Raw genomic sequence first — 14,707 nt, 5'->3', positions numbered from 1 at the left:
ATGGTTTGATATCACTTGAGGTATAGCAACTGATGTTAAAACGACACTTCAGATTTTGCTTTGCTCTGTCTAGTTAGATGGATCACTACTGTTAAACCTCTTTGTTACACTTCTAAAGAAAATGTATGTAAAATATTAAGTGCCTGACTGTGCAACTCTACGCATATGTAAGTAGTTCCATGGTCTAAGCAAGATACTTTTACTCGCATTGAGCAATGACTTCAAAATTTGTGCTTGATGTGATCTGTATATGTCAGCACTACTCTTACAGTATGTATTCTTTTCATGTGCATGTAGGTTAGGACTTACCAATAGCATACTTTATATTCTACTTTTCAAAGCAAGTAGAATGGATATTGTGTAAATAGTGTTCTTGCAACAGTAACTTGCTTTTGATGATTTTTTCCTCTTTGTGAATTCTCTTCACCAGGTATCTTCAGATCTTTCAATGGTGGGTGGTGCACCTGTTATTACTGTAGAACCAAATGATACAGTAGCTTACACTTTGACTGTATCTCCATGGAGACGAGGAATCTTTCAAGGTACAATGTAGAACCCAAATATATAAAATCCCTATAAATTAGCAGATTAAATCTGTTTACATTTAGTGCTTACATTTCTGTTCAACATAACCTTTCTTCTAGAAGTAAGGCTATAATTACTGGTGATACTGGTTTTTAAGCTGGCTCATATTTTTATTTGTAAAGGTATATTACTGCTAAATATGTGGTCAGGTCCTTCAAAAATGTCAGCATATGTGCAACTTTATGCATTTAATTGGTCTCATGAAAATTGACTCAATAAGAATTAATGATTTTGAATTCTCACCAAGTTCTTGGGTCTAAATTTAATTTTCCAAAACCTGTTGAATAGCTGTAGTTATCTTAGCGCTACTAGAATGAAAGATTTAAAGGCAGAGACCAGAATTTGATTCTTTCCCTTGATTAAAGTTAAATTTGTTGACCACAAGGCAAGAGTACATACATAGAATGTAGTGAACCCGATTCCTTCTTTGAGATGTGTAGAGGCTAGGGATATCTAAAATTAATTGCAAATAATTTGTGTCAGTCCATGTTTATACTGGTATTCTTATGATACAAGAGCAAGACTCTTGCTTGTTTTAACTAACATCAGCATGTCATATTTAATGTTTTGTCCTGAAAAAAGTTTTTTTAAACAAATATTTTTTTAACAATTCAGATTTCATAATTTTCAAATGCTTAGTAATAATTCTACTATTCCATGGTGCTCATTCTTTACCTCATAATATGAAAAGCATGAGTGTGAGAAACAGGCTATACGATCAGTCTTTTTCTTCCTTGTAGAGTAGCTATTGTAGTAACTCTCAGCAGAGCATAGTACAAGAGCATGTTTGGGAGGGAATTACGGGAACAGAAGAGACCGTCTTAAAGTAACTGAATAGCACTCAGGAAACCTAGATTTGAACAACTTCTTAAACAAAAGGATTTCTGATATTGGATAAATCTCTTAATCCAAAATGCTTAGTGTATAGTTTTGATTTTGTGGGTTCCTAACTCCAAACACTTGATTCTGCTATCTTCTTAGACAATTGAGATTAAAGACAGCTGTTTTCTCAACATTAAAAAGTTATTAAATCTTGTCCCTGAGGATGCCAAACTAGTTTGCTCTTTTGGCCATTTTGGTTTTAGTATCTGATGTGTAAAATGTAAGTAATAATGCTATCTCAAGTCACAGGTGATATGTGAAAAGAAATTAATACTTGTAACAAAGCTTGGCCTAGTGCCACAGGAAGACTTTAGTGCCACCTTGCTAAATCTGTAGCCCTGAGACAAAATTCACTTTCTACAAATAGGAGTCAGCTTTCAATGAAATTTGTGACCATCGAAAATGTTCACCAGGAAATATTGAGGATGCACTGTATTTTAACTTATGCCTTTTTTTCAGGGTTTAAAGATTTAGGAATATTCTCTTCTTCTGGATTAGAAAATCCCCAATTCTTTTATGTATACTGAAAGTTGCAGTAGAAGAGGTTCCAAGGGATCTATCATACAGCAAATTAATACCAGGTGGTAAAAGCCATGCCTTCAAAGGGACAGAGATGGCATGTTCAGATCGACATCTCCTATATTCTGTCATTCGCCTAACTTCTATTACAATGGTTTCCATTATGTTTGGAAGTATTATCTGTTCAGTGAGTGAGAAAAAGAGAGAACAGTCAGTCTCTCTAACCAGACAGAAAAGTTATTTGTTCAAAGGCTGGGAAGCCACGTAAGCTTTTTTTTTCAGAAAACAGTTCATTTATTTTACTCTTTAAAATAACTTGATAGAAGGCTGAAGTTATCCTTTGAAAAGAGACAGGGCCCAGTTATCTACCATCCACGCCCTGGCTCAGTGCTTGCTTTAATCACTACCTTAGGAAATCATGTTCATTCTTCCTCTAGAGCAGGGACAGTTTTGGTTATGTCACAGAAATTTGTGCATGCTCTCTAATCATTCAGCTGCTGTAGGGGGGAGAGGGGTGGAGGGAAGAAAGGCCACTGTCACAGGTTTGCGAGGCAGCAGCTGATTTTGCTGTCTGATGTTAGGTGTGATATAAACTTAACTACCAGGTGTCCTGTCTAAGGTAACATCAGTTAAGAAGTGCTTACTATGTGGCTTCAAGGAGAATGGAAGTCTCTCTGCTTCATACTGTACGAGTCTGGGAAGTTGTACTTGTTCCCCAAAGCAGAATTTTCAGCTCCTGGGAAACTTTAATGTCAAAGCTGAGATATATATGCATTTTTGGCACTTTTAGGATTTTTCAGCAGCCAGCCTGAAGCTTGAGGATCACAGATTAGATGTAGGTGATTCAAGCGGGAATTAATTAGGACTCAGGAATCTTAGTCCTTTCTAGGTTCAAGATACTACAGGTAAAGTATAAATTAAACACCCCAAAAGAAAGGTACTCTTTATTCAGTTTGGTGAATTTGTTTAGAGGGAAGTAAATAATCTACGGGGCCAACATGTTGAATGATTGAAGATAAAAAGCAATGCTCAAAAGCTATCTACAGAGTGAGTAAATTTTATCCTGTGGGGAAAAAAGAACAACTATTTAGATATCTAGTTGAAGACTGTCATAGTGCTGATGGATGATTTCAAGTTTAGAACTCCCTAACTTGTAAGCATAGAACTTTGTAGCCTTGGTGTTCTAGTACTGTTTTTGTCATATTAAAGTAAATTCTCATAAAAGGACTTTTACCATATAAATTGTTGTACTGAGCAAATGGTCTGCATTTTTCCTTTACATTCAAAGTCTTTTTCGTTGCAAAATTATATAGCTGCAAAATTATATTTCTTTTGCTTTCCTTCTTGCTATTTTATGATTGCTAAGCTAAAAATGGGCCCAGTTCTTTTCAAAAGTCCATTTGGAAGCATTCCAATAGAGGGCTAATATTATATGCTTCGGCTGGTTTGTAGCTGTATGACAGCTTTAACATAGAAATAATAGCTAATAAACATCTCACGCAAGATTCTGGCACCAGATAAAATTCTTCAGCAATCTGTTTTCTAAGTAACAGAGCAATTTCCTTTAGGTTTGATAAAGCATCTTCTACATATTACTTTATCTTTTATCCAACTCTTATTTCTGCTTTCCACAGAATAGACCGGAATTTTTCCAGAATAGACCAAAGCTCATAATGCTTGAATATTTCTTGTGCAAAAGATACACACCTGTTATAGTCAGTGTCCTTTTATCCATAAAAATTTTCTAGCTTTTGAAAAGAAGCTTTCTAATTTTATGTATAACCTTTCATTTATTTTTTTAACTATCTCTGTACTTAGTAGGCAGCACTTTTCCATGCTACTTGGAGCTTTTGAAGCTTACATTGAGGAAAAAGGGCAGTATGTTACAGGCCATGGCCTGTCAGACTGCAGCTGTAGGACAATTTTAATGAGATGGTGAAGATCATGCCAGTACATTGTGGCCTGTAAATGAGTTGATTAAACTTGTTTGTTTAACAGTATTTTCCATTCAACACTTGTGTGAAATCTGATTTAAAAAAATATATTGTCCATTTCTTTGTTTGGTGGAATTCTGCAAATTGATCTACTGATTGCTCTAATTTCAATGGAATCATAAAATCACATGCGGGAGGAATACCATCTCTGTAGCTTCTTGTAGCCATTGCTGTATTTCTAGCACCTGTCTGTACCTTTGCTTTAAGCGCTTCCTCTTCAACTGCGACACCCTAACAAATAGAGTCTAATTCATCTGTAATAAAGACAAAGTTAGAAGGATCTTCTGGTTGCTTGATTACTGTGAATGGCTCTGGATACCTCCACTGCTGGATCACTGGAGTTCACTGAAGGAGGGCTGCTCTATTTGTACATGCCACCACCTGGCAAGATGATCCCCAGCATACCCTTTCCACCTATCCTAGTGCAGTTGGAGTTGCATACTCCTGTATCATATCATGGTTTCATTGTCACATTAAGAACAGACAGTGAGAATTATAAATAAAACAATTCACGTCTTTATTAAATGCTACAAAACCATGTATGAATGATAGTTGACAGCGGGATTTGCCACTTGCTCATTTCTCCTATGTATGAGTCTTAAAGCTTATTCTGCTTCCTTTTCATTGATGTAGGGAGCAATTAATTTAGTCCCAGTATACCAACAAGTAGTAGGATTTACAGAAACTCCTTAGAATTTACATATATCAACACAGACGTTTTCCTATGCAAAATAGAGATTATAAAGTTTTGTTGTGACCTACAGTAAATATCTTTTTTTGTCAGTAGAAAAATTGCCAGAAGAAAAATTGGCCAAAGCTATAGCTTACATAACTTACACTCGTCTCTAATTTATCTTATCTCTTCTGTGGAACTTTTCTGAGGCAGCAACTATACATTGATTTCATTGGCCAGAAAAGAATAAGAAAACATGAAAAACCCTCCTCCTGCTCCCAAGACCTATGCTTATTAAGATCATGTTGGTATATTTAAACCACAAGCCAAACATTTCTGTATCTTTTCAGATTTGTGTGATGAATTCTGTGGCCACATAGCCTTCTGTTCTTGTTTCCAGTTAAAATATTGGGATACTGTGGGCTTTTATCATCTCTCTGCACCAGAAAATAATCATGTACAATACATATCTTTGAAATAGTACATTCAAATTATACAGAAGGGAAAAAGTTGAATGTTTCTTGCTTTCTTAATTGGATTCAGGGATGGGGTATTGTAGTGTATAGCCAATGAGTCAGTCTAACATGTGGTGTTGCAATTACAATTTTATTGGGAAATAAAACAGCCTGCCTCCTTTTAAAGGGATGCATCTTCTCTGAAGCAATATAAAACAAGGCTTTGGTATTAATATGTGGACTGAATTTGTATAAAATGTTTAAACACTGGATAGTAAAGCTAGAAAATATGCAATGACATTTTGACCAAGAAACCTTTTAAAGCAATGTTGTATCAGCAAAAAGAAAACCTCCACAGTTTATGTAATTTTTAATTATTCATTTTCAGTATAATTCTAGAAGTACTTGTATTGTTGCTTTGGCAAGTTTAGTATTTTATATATATGCCAAAGGACAGCTGAGAAGAGGAGTGGTATTTTCTAAAATACTTAATAGTGGCATAATTCTGTGGCCAACTGAATCAGTAGGAATTGTGTTGCTGAGATGTATATGAAGTCTTGTTTGGTTTTGAATGTATACTTTAAAAATTGTCAGCCATGGTATTTTGGCAAGTTAAGTTGTTATATAATGTATGACACAGAAGTCAGAACTGAGCAACTAGATGCAAGAAAAAACCCCGAACATTGGGGGCTGTTATGCATGAGCAAATATCATTTATCAGGTGCTTTGCAGCATCAATAAGGTAACATAAGATACTGCTGACTTTGAAGACAGTGTAAGCAACAGTGGGTTCTGTAGGATGACAGTGCATTCACAGCCGAAAGACTAAAACTTCCTGCATCAAAGCCCTTTCATAACATAGGAGCCAAGCTCAGCAGAACCTTATGAAAAAATGTAAACACGCTTATTTTGTTATTTTAAATCTGTCATTTTTTATGCAGTGTTTCTGCACCTTTCCAATGCATTTTTTATTACTTCATAGAGTACTAAGGACTTTTTATTACTCTTTGTTGTATAAAACTCTTTTTCCCATCCTGCAAAACACCTTTTGATTGGAATTTTTTTGTAGCCCATAATTTGAATAAATTCATATATTTCTGTATCATTAGCTATCTTAATCTCCACTAGTGGTCATTGGATTGCACCATTCGCTCCTGAACCAGGAGAGCATTCTGCTTAGGAGTACTTCCTAGGAAAATAGTCTGCCTTAATTTACAGACTCAAGTCATGCAGAGCATACTACATACTAAGTGTCCTCACTGATAAGGATTCGGCATTCTATATTTGACTTGAAATGAATACACTTCTTTTTTGTTGTTATTTGCACTTCTTGACAGCAATGATTTTCTTTTTTTCCCCTAATACAAAATTCAAAGAACTTTGTGCCAGTAGTAGATACTTTGGTGCCCGTGGAAATTATGAAAGACAATTTATGAATATTTTAAGATTAAGCAGATAAACTGAGTTTAAAAATGTATGCCATCTGTAGTAAAACTGATTATTTTTTATTGAAATACTTTGACAGATTTAATTGAGTGCCTTGCAGAGACCTGAATACATTACATCAATCCAGTCACCTTTATCGATCAAGATTTTAACCTCATTGTCATTAATTCTGTTTGTTTGAGATCTGTTTTCCATAAAGAAGGAAAATTGAGTGTCAGCATTTATAGTGCAATTCTTCACTGATTTTTTGATCATGTGATTGCCGGATTATCAGCACAGTGGTTTAGCAATTTAAGTAGTTTTTAGTTACCATAGTACTGCCACTAGCTCTTGAAATATTCTTGAGCATTAGCAATTTACAGTTCTGGAACTTTTAAGTGTTCCAAGATTTGCTGCAAATAAAGATTAATTATTCAGAGTTCTTCAGCCAATGATTTTGAAGCTTTTGAGAGCATCTTTTGTGCAGAGCCAAAAAAGTTACTGTTTGTTTTACCATCCCCCTACTCACTGATGAAATACAACATTTTAAACTGTGAACACTCGTGTTCTGTCCCTCTTTCTCTCACATGCACATATGCACAATACAATATTCTGAAATACAGACAATTAGTAAAGAAAACCCTCCATTGTTATGGGAAGCAAGGACTATAAGGAAAAATTACCTACATTTTAAAATGAAGTGTAACAAAATATTCTCTACTGTAAGGAGGCTTTAGAATTTATGAATTTAGTGATTTTCAGCATTTAGTCAAGTATTTTAAGTCAAATTTAAAGCTATGATTTTGCATTTTTTTTACTCATTTTCTTATAATTGTTGACGTCTTTCAAGTATATTGATGGTTAGGATGGTATTTGAAATTAATGAAGTCTTTCTCTCGCACTTTGCTTTTCTCTAATATTGGGCTGCAATAGACCAAAGTTATGCTAGAATTATATCGAGACATAAAATCAGATTAATTAGTCAGTATTTATCCTAAGATCCATTAGCTGTTAGTGCCATCAAATATGTCCTCTTACATCAATATTTATATACCTTGATCATTTTCTTCAGACTTCATTCCCCTGAGCTTTCCATAATGGTTTTATTTTTTTATTTTACTTACACATCTACCTTCTCTTTGAAGATTGTTTTAAAAAAGATTCAATAGTTGCCTGAAATTGCAATCACTCTCCTGCTTATTCGGACACAATTTCTGGCTTCTGTACTGTGATTAATTTTAGGAATTTATAAACATTTTCTATTTAAAATGTTTTTGGTTTTAATTATTTGTATTTTATTATTTTATTTGTATTTTTATAGATTTTTCTTAACAGAGGGGAGAAAATCTGGGATTCTAGTATTTTTTAATTTAAAATTATATAGTTCCTTTCTCTGCATTTAAGTACACACCTATTTCCATTTTTTTGGTTTTGTTTTCAACTTTGGTGTTTTATACCTGAGCTACCCTGTTGCTGTCTCTCAGAGAAAGAGAAACAGTGGCAATGTGAAGATGATAAACCTTGCTTCCCTGTAATGATTTAATGTAATCCTTCTTAGCAGAAATAGTTTGGCAGTGTTTGTCATGTTGAAATTGCTGCCTGGTGTAGCTACCATTGAGGGTATCAAGAACAAATTTTGCTCTTCCAAGACTTCCTAGTAGCATTTGACTTTAGTTATGTTTTATTTGCTTCTTTTTTTTTCTTTTTTCTTTTAAGAGTAACATCCTTCTAGCATAATATTATTATCAAAACTAACCGTGAGGCCATTTTGTTAAGATTGACCCCTCCTGAAATGAAATTAAACTTAGAATGTTTAGAAACATGAATGCAGCCTTCTACAGAAGTCTGTGATTAAGGGAAGAAAGTTAAGCTTCGAGGACTGTAAATGAAATGGGTGTGTACAGGTATGTGTACAGGAAGCTTGATCAGCTCCGGGCTGCTAAAGTCACGGCGGCTTCCTGAGCCAGTTGTTGTGACCGGTGTGGTGCTGTCTCTCCCCCTCACTGCTGCTCCCATTTCCAGGTCCCACGTGAGCCTTGCTATTTAGCTTTAGCTATTCCTGCTAGTAAGATGCTAAATTCAGCTAGTCAGGGAGCACAGCACATCCTCTCTGCCATGTGATCTGTTACCACACATCTATCCCACTCAAAGCTGGAGAAACAAAAAATACCGTTAAATGTAGGTATTTTCAAATCAAATTGTTCTGGGACTCTCATAAAATTATATTAATTCTCCATTTCAAATTAAAAAAGCTCCACTATGAATAATTTTCCCAAACCTTTAGTAGGACACAGTTGCATAAGTTCCCTTTGGGAGACCATTTCACATAAATTCTAATGATCTCGAATGGGAAAATTTCTTACTGTATAGTATCATAAAATAAGTCACGTCCTCAAATTAGTTTTTCATTGTACATATGAGGCAAGAATTAAACCTGCAACATATATTTATTTCAGCTTTGAAACTCTCCAGAATGCACTGAAATATTGAGGGACAGTCATTTAGACAAAATAGTAATGATATATAGTATTTCCAAAAATTTGTGTAGATTTAAAATTCTTAGTCAGAGGCACATAATGCAAGAAACAAAACCTGCTTATTTAAAGCCAGTATATCGAATCTTCCAGAATAACATTAATGTTATTTAAAGGAACCATGTACATACTAGATTTTTTACATTAAATTTTGTATTATCAAATAGAAATCTGCGAATTTAAAAATCCTGGTTTTACAATCTCTATGTATTTTATCTTCCCTAAATACTTGATTACAACTTAACATACAATACAGAAATGTATCACAGGGATATTTTAACTATTACATTTGTTATCTTATAGCACTAGAACGAGACACTGTGATCTAAAAAAAATAACAGAAACAATCATGACTATGCATAGAAGGTTGCACTGGAAAGAAAGATACTATTATTGTCTGCCATATTTTATAATTTTTAAAAAGTGGGTTTACTTGTATTTCTTATTACTGATCTTTTCAGGTACTTATTACTGATCTGTTCAGGTAAGTAGAAAAACACTTTTGGGAGAAAAATTGGTTAATTTGCTGGGACTCACTCAAGACGTATTTTTTATTACCATAAATTATAATTGGATGGCTGACACCTGGAGTGGAAGTTTTACTTCATTTTTTATTAGTTTTGAATTGAGGAAATACTCGTACATGTCTGGCAGTCTGTTTTATAAAGCTAATGCCCTGGCTAATATAACACCTGGTATCTATTTGTTTTAGGTGTAATTTCATTTGTTGCTGAAGATGAAGACCAACAGCAGTCTCGACATAACAGCTTACCAGAGAAGACAGATGGTGAACAGGCCCTTCAGAAATTGTCAACAGAGACACCACAAACTGTTGATGCAGCAAACATGGGTATGTTTGTTATTATGGATGAGTTCATTGTCAGTTTGTATAAACTTATATCATAATTTCTTTTTAAATTAAATGTATATTTAGTATGCCAGGCTGCATGCCTGCAAACAGTGTTAGTCAAATGTTTATTCCAGGCATATATGAAACTTCTCCTTTTATGACTTTTGAAACAGTTGTATGAAATTTTAAGCTGAGCTTGTTTTTTCTTTTTCTCTTTTTTGCAATGATGTCACTGAATGTCACTTGTTGTTGGAGAGGGGCAGCATTTGTTAAATGCTTTCTTTTAAAAATATCCAATTATATTAATAGTGCTGATGTCAAAGCAGGCTGCTTCTGAAATTCACATTGCTCCACTTCATTCCACTGTGGGAAAAACTTTCTTTTAACTGTCATAGATGCTCCTTTGATCAGTTACAGTAAAATCAAGAGGAGAAAATTCCAGAATACCTGTTTACATTCAGGTTGTCACCTCCTAGTTTATTCTAAACAGTTTCTGCATTATTTTTGAGATTTTAAGTGTTCCAGAGGAATACTTTTGTGGTAACAAATGTGCACACCAAATAGACAAAGGTAGGTTTTTTTGTTTGTTTTTAAACAAATTTGTCCATTTGCTTCTTGACATTTTCAAGTAAAGCTTTGCTTGTAGAACTGTGCTTTTTATGCTTTTAATACCTAATTTGGAATGTGTTTAAATTATCAAGCATTATGTTAGATGGCTAAAGCATATTTTTCACGAGGAAAGCTATCAAGGAAAGTTCTTTTTTACCTGAAAAAGGTGTTGTTTTAATCAACATCTAGTTTTTAGGAAATTGAGAAGAGCTTGCAACTGGAGATCTCTTTGTCTTCTTTATAACTGTATTTTCACTTTAACAGAATTTATGTAGTTTTAAAAAGAATTAAAAGCTAATTTTATTATTAATAAATAATAAATAATTTGAGTTAATCTAATGTGAATATCAGAAAGTCTGTTCTTTTATAGTCTATTAATATCTGTATTCAATAATATGTAGAGACTCAGAAATTAGTATCCCATCTCTGATATGAAGCGATCCCAAGAATTTACAATCTGTATAGACAGGACAGAGGCAGGAAGAAGACAGAAGTGAGCAGAAACGAAGTGACTCTCCCTGATCATACCAGTAGCTTAATGTTGGGGAGTATTAAAAAAAAACTTTTTTTTTTTTCCTCACAAGCCAGAGCCCTATCAATGGGTATGCATTCTCTCTCTACCAGATTGGTTACCACATTCTTTTTTTGCTAAATATTTTATGTGAATTTTGAAACACTTTTTTTACACAGCTCAAACTCCTGGTGTACTTAACTTTGTGGTGTGCAGTCTGCTTCTTTTTAACAGCTGTAGTTAAAACTAACAGAAGACAGTAAAATGTTTTCTGTGATTATGTAGCTCTTATACAAAATCAGATCTTCTAAAATGTTAGTTTTGTGCAAACAGTTGATAATACAATGTGAGTTTAAAATAGAAAAGGAATAGAAGTGGAAGAGAATAATGTAGCAGAACATGGCTAAATGCTGTTTTCAAAAGGAGACTGAAAATAATCAAAAAGAAAAGAAGGTGACCAAAGAACTAAAGTTTTCCCATAGTGCTTATCATACAGATAAGAATGTTGCAACAGTGGTAAAATTATAACAAAAAAGCAAAAGGCAAGTCAATGCTTGACAAATTGAGGAACGGGATTGAGAAGAAGTCTAGAAATATTAACTAGAGGATTTTCAAAGCCAAAGGATAAAAATGTAAATAAAGAGTTTTGTGAGGACAATACAGATTCAGTTCTCCTGTCTGGTATGTTTAAGGGGAACCCTAGTAATGTTGAACAGTAGTGTTTTTTTTAAATTCTGGCATGAAGAGAGCTAGAAATAGGAGAAAGTCCTTAAGAAGGCAGTTCAAAAGAAAGGAAATAATCAGTATTTAGCTTTCACTGCTTTTCAAGGTTCAAGAATATTTCCTTGTATTCTCCTCCTACAGCTAGCTTTTTTATTTCAATTTTCATATACAGCAACACGGAAGTTGGTTGACATTAAAACTCACACAACGCATCATTGTAAGTTTACAGAAGAAGGATTTTAACAAAGATTAAATTAAGGTGATATATGCAGACAATGCAGTAGAGATGAGAATTAGCAGATTTCAAGATGTTAGGAGGAATTAATCATAAAAGAAATATCAAGAGTGATGCCAAGTACAGGGAAATACTGGAGATAATCTTCAAATCTCTACTGAAAGCCTGCAAATCTTCATGAATTTAATTATGCTTCTATTGTCCAAACTAAACACTTCTGCTTATGAGATATTTAGGCTTTGCAAAGTTAGGAATCATCAGTCTGAAACTCGTAGAGGCTGTAATTGAAAGTAACTGAAAATAGGTTAAGTACGAAAACAGAAGGTTAAGTGAGTGGATTTCTCAGTACTGTCCCTATCACTGATATGAATTGAGGGCATTGTTCTTAGGTAGAAAATCCAATGCAAGTTCACTGTTTGCTATTATTATTACTGATAAGCCTTTTGCTCAGTTGGGATCTCCATTAACAATGTGAGACTGGCTGATCTACTTATGCATTTGGAATGTGTTTTTCAAATATATTGGTGGGTGATTAGTGTAATAACTTGCTGAGAGGGGCCAGCTAATCAGCTCCAACTCAGCTCCCTTTTTCACCACACACTAATTTACATGGATATAATCACTCCAGCACACAGGGTCCCATTGGTAGCTGGAGCAATCTGCATAGCTTATTCATATATGGCTGTGTCAAGTTACTGCATCTTATCTTTCAGCTACCATCTTTCGCTATTTTTGTGCTACTGTAGAGTTATATCTTTGTCTTATTGTAACCTATGTGTTTCTAGTAAATTGTACTAGCTCAAGTTTCATGACTGCTAGCAATGTTTAGGGTGTCATTAGGCTTGCTTTCTAAAGTGGGCTTAAAGTAGGACGTGAAATGACTTTTCCTTGATACTGTATCACTTATTAATAGGGTTTTTTTTCTTCAATACAGAAGATATACCCTTACAATGCCCATATCCTAGGAACAGCAAGCTTCCATCTCACCTTTAAATCAACCAACTGCTTCTAGTCGTTTCACAAAACATTGTCTTCCATCACAACCATTCATTTGTACTAGACATCTATAACTTTTACAGGTGGGGAAAGTATCTGCTGAAAATGACTAAATAGAGATGGAATGTAACAACGTGTGATCTAACTTATATGGTAGTAGTAGTGTTTTCCTGAACTTACTTCAAAGAGGAACTAACAGAGTCTTAGCCTTATCCTACACAGTTTTCTTTTACACTTATATCGTTACTGTAGTTTTTCATAAAAAATAATCATTCTATGGCTTTTCAGAGTAGAACGACTGATGGATATTTCCGAGATTTAGGAATTCTTAATTGCAAGGTGCACACCACTAGTAGAATGCAAACTACTTGCATTTGACCAGAGGCATCACACACTGAAGAAGTGCATCTCGGAGCTGAGAATCCCCTGGGCTACTGTTACTGATCTGGGGTAGCGGAAAATAGCGGACTTCAGGTATTGTCCTGGTTTTGGCTGGGACAGAGTTAACTTTCTTTTTAGTAGCTGGTACAGTGCTGTGTTTTGGATTTAGTGTGAGAATGATGTTGATAACACTCTGACGTTTTAGTTGTTGCTAAGGAGCGCTTATCTTAAGCCAAGGACTTTTCAGTTTCCCATGCTCTGCCAGCAAGCAGGTGTGCAAGAAGCTGGGAGGGAGCAGAGCCGGGGCAGCTGACCTGAACTAGCCAAAGGGGTATTCCATACCATGGAACGTCATGCCCAGTATATAAACAGGGGGGAGCTGGCCAGGAGGCGTGGATCGTGGCTTGGGAACTAACTGAGCATCGGTCAGCGGGTGGTGAGCAATTGCATTGTGCATCACTGGTTTTTTTCCTTTCTCCCCGCCCTTCCTTTTTTGTTGTATTTCTTTTCATTACTATTATTATTATATTTCATTATTACTATTGTTAGTCTTATATTTTACTTTAGTTATTAAACTGTTCTTATCTCAACCCACGAGTTTTACTTTTTTTTTTTCCTTTCCTCCTCCTCACCCCACTGGGAGGGGAGGGGGAAATGGCTGCATGGTGCTGAGTTGCTGACTGGGGTTAAACCACGACAGGTGTAGAGAAAATTAATATTCAGACTTGAATCAGCAGAGGCCAAAACAAGTGTGAGGTTGTCCATAGCTGAATAAGGTTAGAAAAAAATCTCTAATGATAAACACATGTACACCAAGCATTTTTGTCTTGCTCTCACTCAGTGAAAATTATTCCTTTTAAACATACTAGAAACTACTACCTTGTTATACACACCTTAACATTCAATATCATCGTCAGGTACACACACGTATACATTATATAAGTATGTATATGTGTATTTATCTTTTTTCTTTTTTTTTTTCTTCTCCAAATTATATTGTAGGTAAGACTGTAGAAGATGATGGTAATTTCTAGAATAGTTTTCATATATTCTCTTCATAATTTCTGCTAAAATCACTCATTATGCTCTTCCAAAAAGATAATGATTCTGAAATTTGTTCATGATTTTTTCTCCTTCAGATGTAGTTAAGAAAAAGCACATTTAGTGCTTGCAGTGAAAACCATTGATACAGCAATCCTTATGACAAATCCTTTTTATGCTGCCTTATACCAGGGGAAAAAAAACCAAACCAAAACCCAAACAGAAAAATGTCTGTAGCGCAGATGTAGTGTCAGGGGCTTGCCCCTTTCTACACTGACATGGGTTTTTAGTTCT

At 34.7% G+C, this 14,707-nt stretch overlaps 1 protein-coding gene across 1 annotated transcript in view; it reads left to right on the top strand.

The window, feature by feature from the left end:
* The window catches only part of CFAP47 (cilia and flagella associated protein 47), a 363,098-nt gene that overhangs the window by 202,657 nt on the left and 145,734 nt on the right, over window positions 1–14,707 (top strand). The window contains 2 exon segments of the mRNA XM_050891106.1: window positions 431–542; window positions 9,780–9,917. Coding sequence (XP_050747063.1) covers window positions 431–542; window positions 9,780–9,917 — 250 coding nt within the window.

This window comes from Gymnogyps californianus, chromosome 1 (assembly GCF_018139145.2).
Source record: "Gymnogyps californianus isolate 813 chromosome 1, ASM1813914v2, whole genome shotgun sequence".
Taxonomy (NCBI): Eukaryota; Metazoa; Chordata; class Aves; order Accipitriformes; family Cathartidae; genus Gymnogyps; species Gymnogyps californianus.
This window is presented reverse-complemented; position numbering and strand designations above follow the sequence as displayed.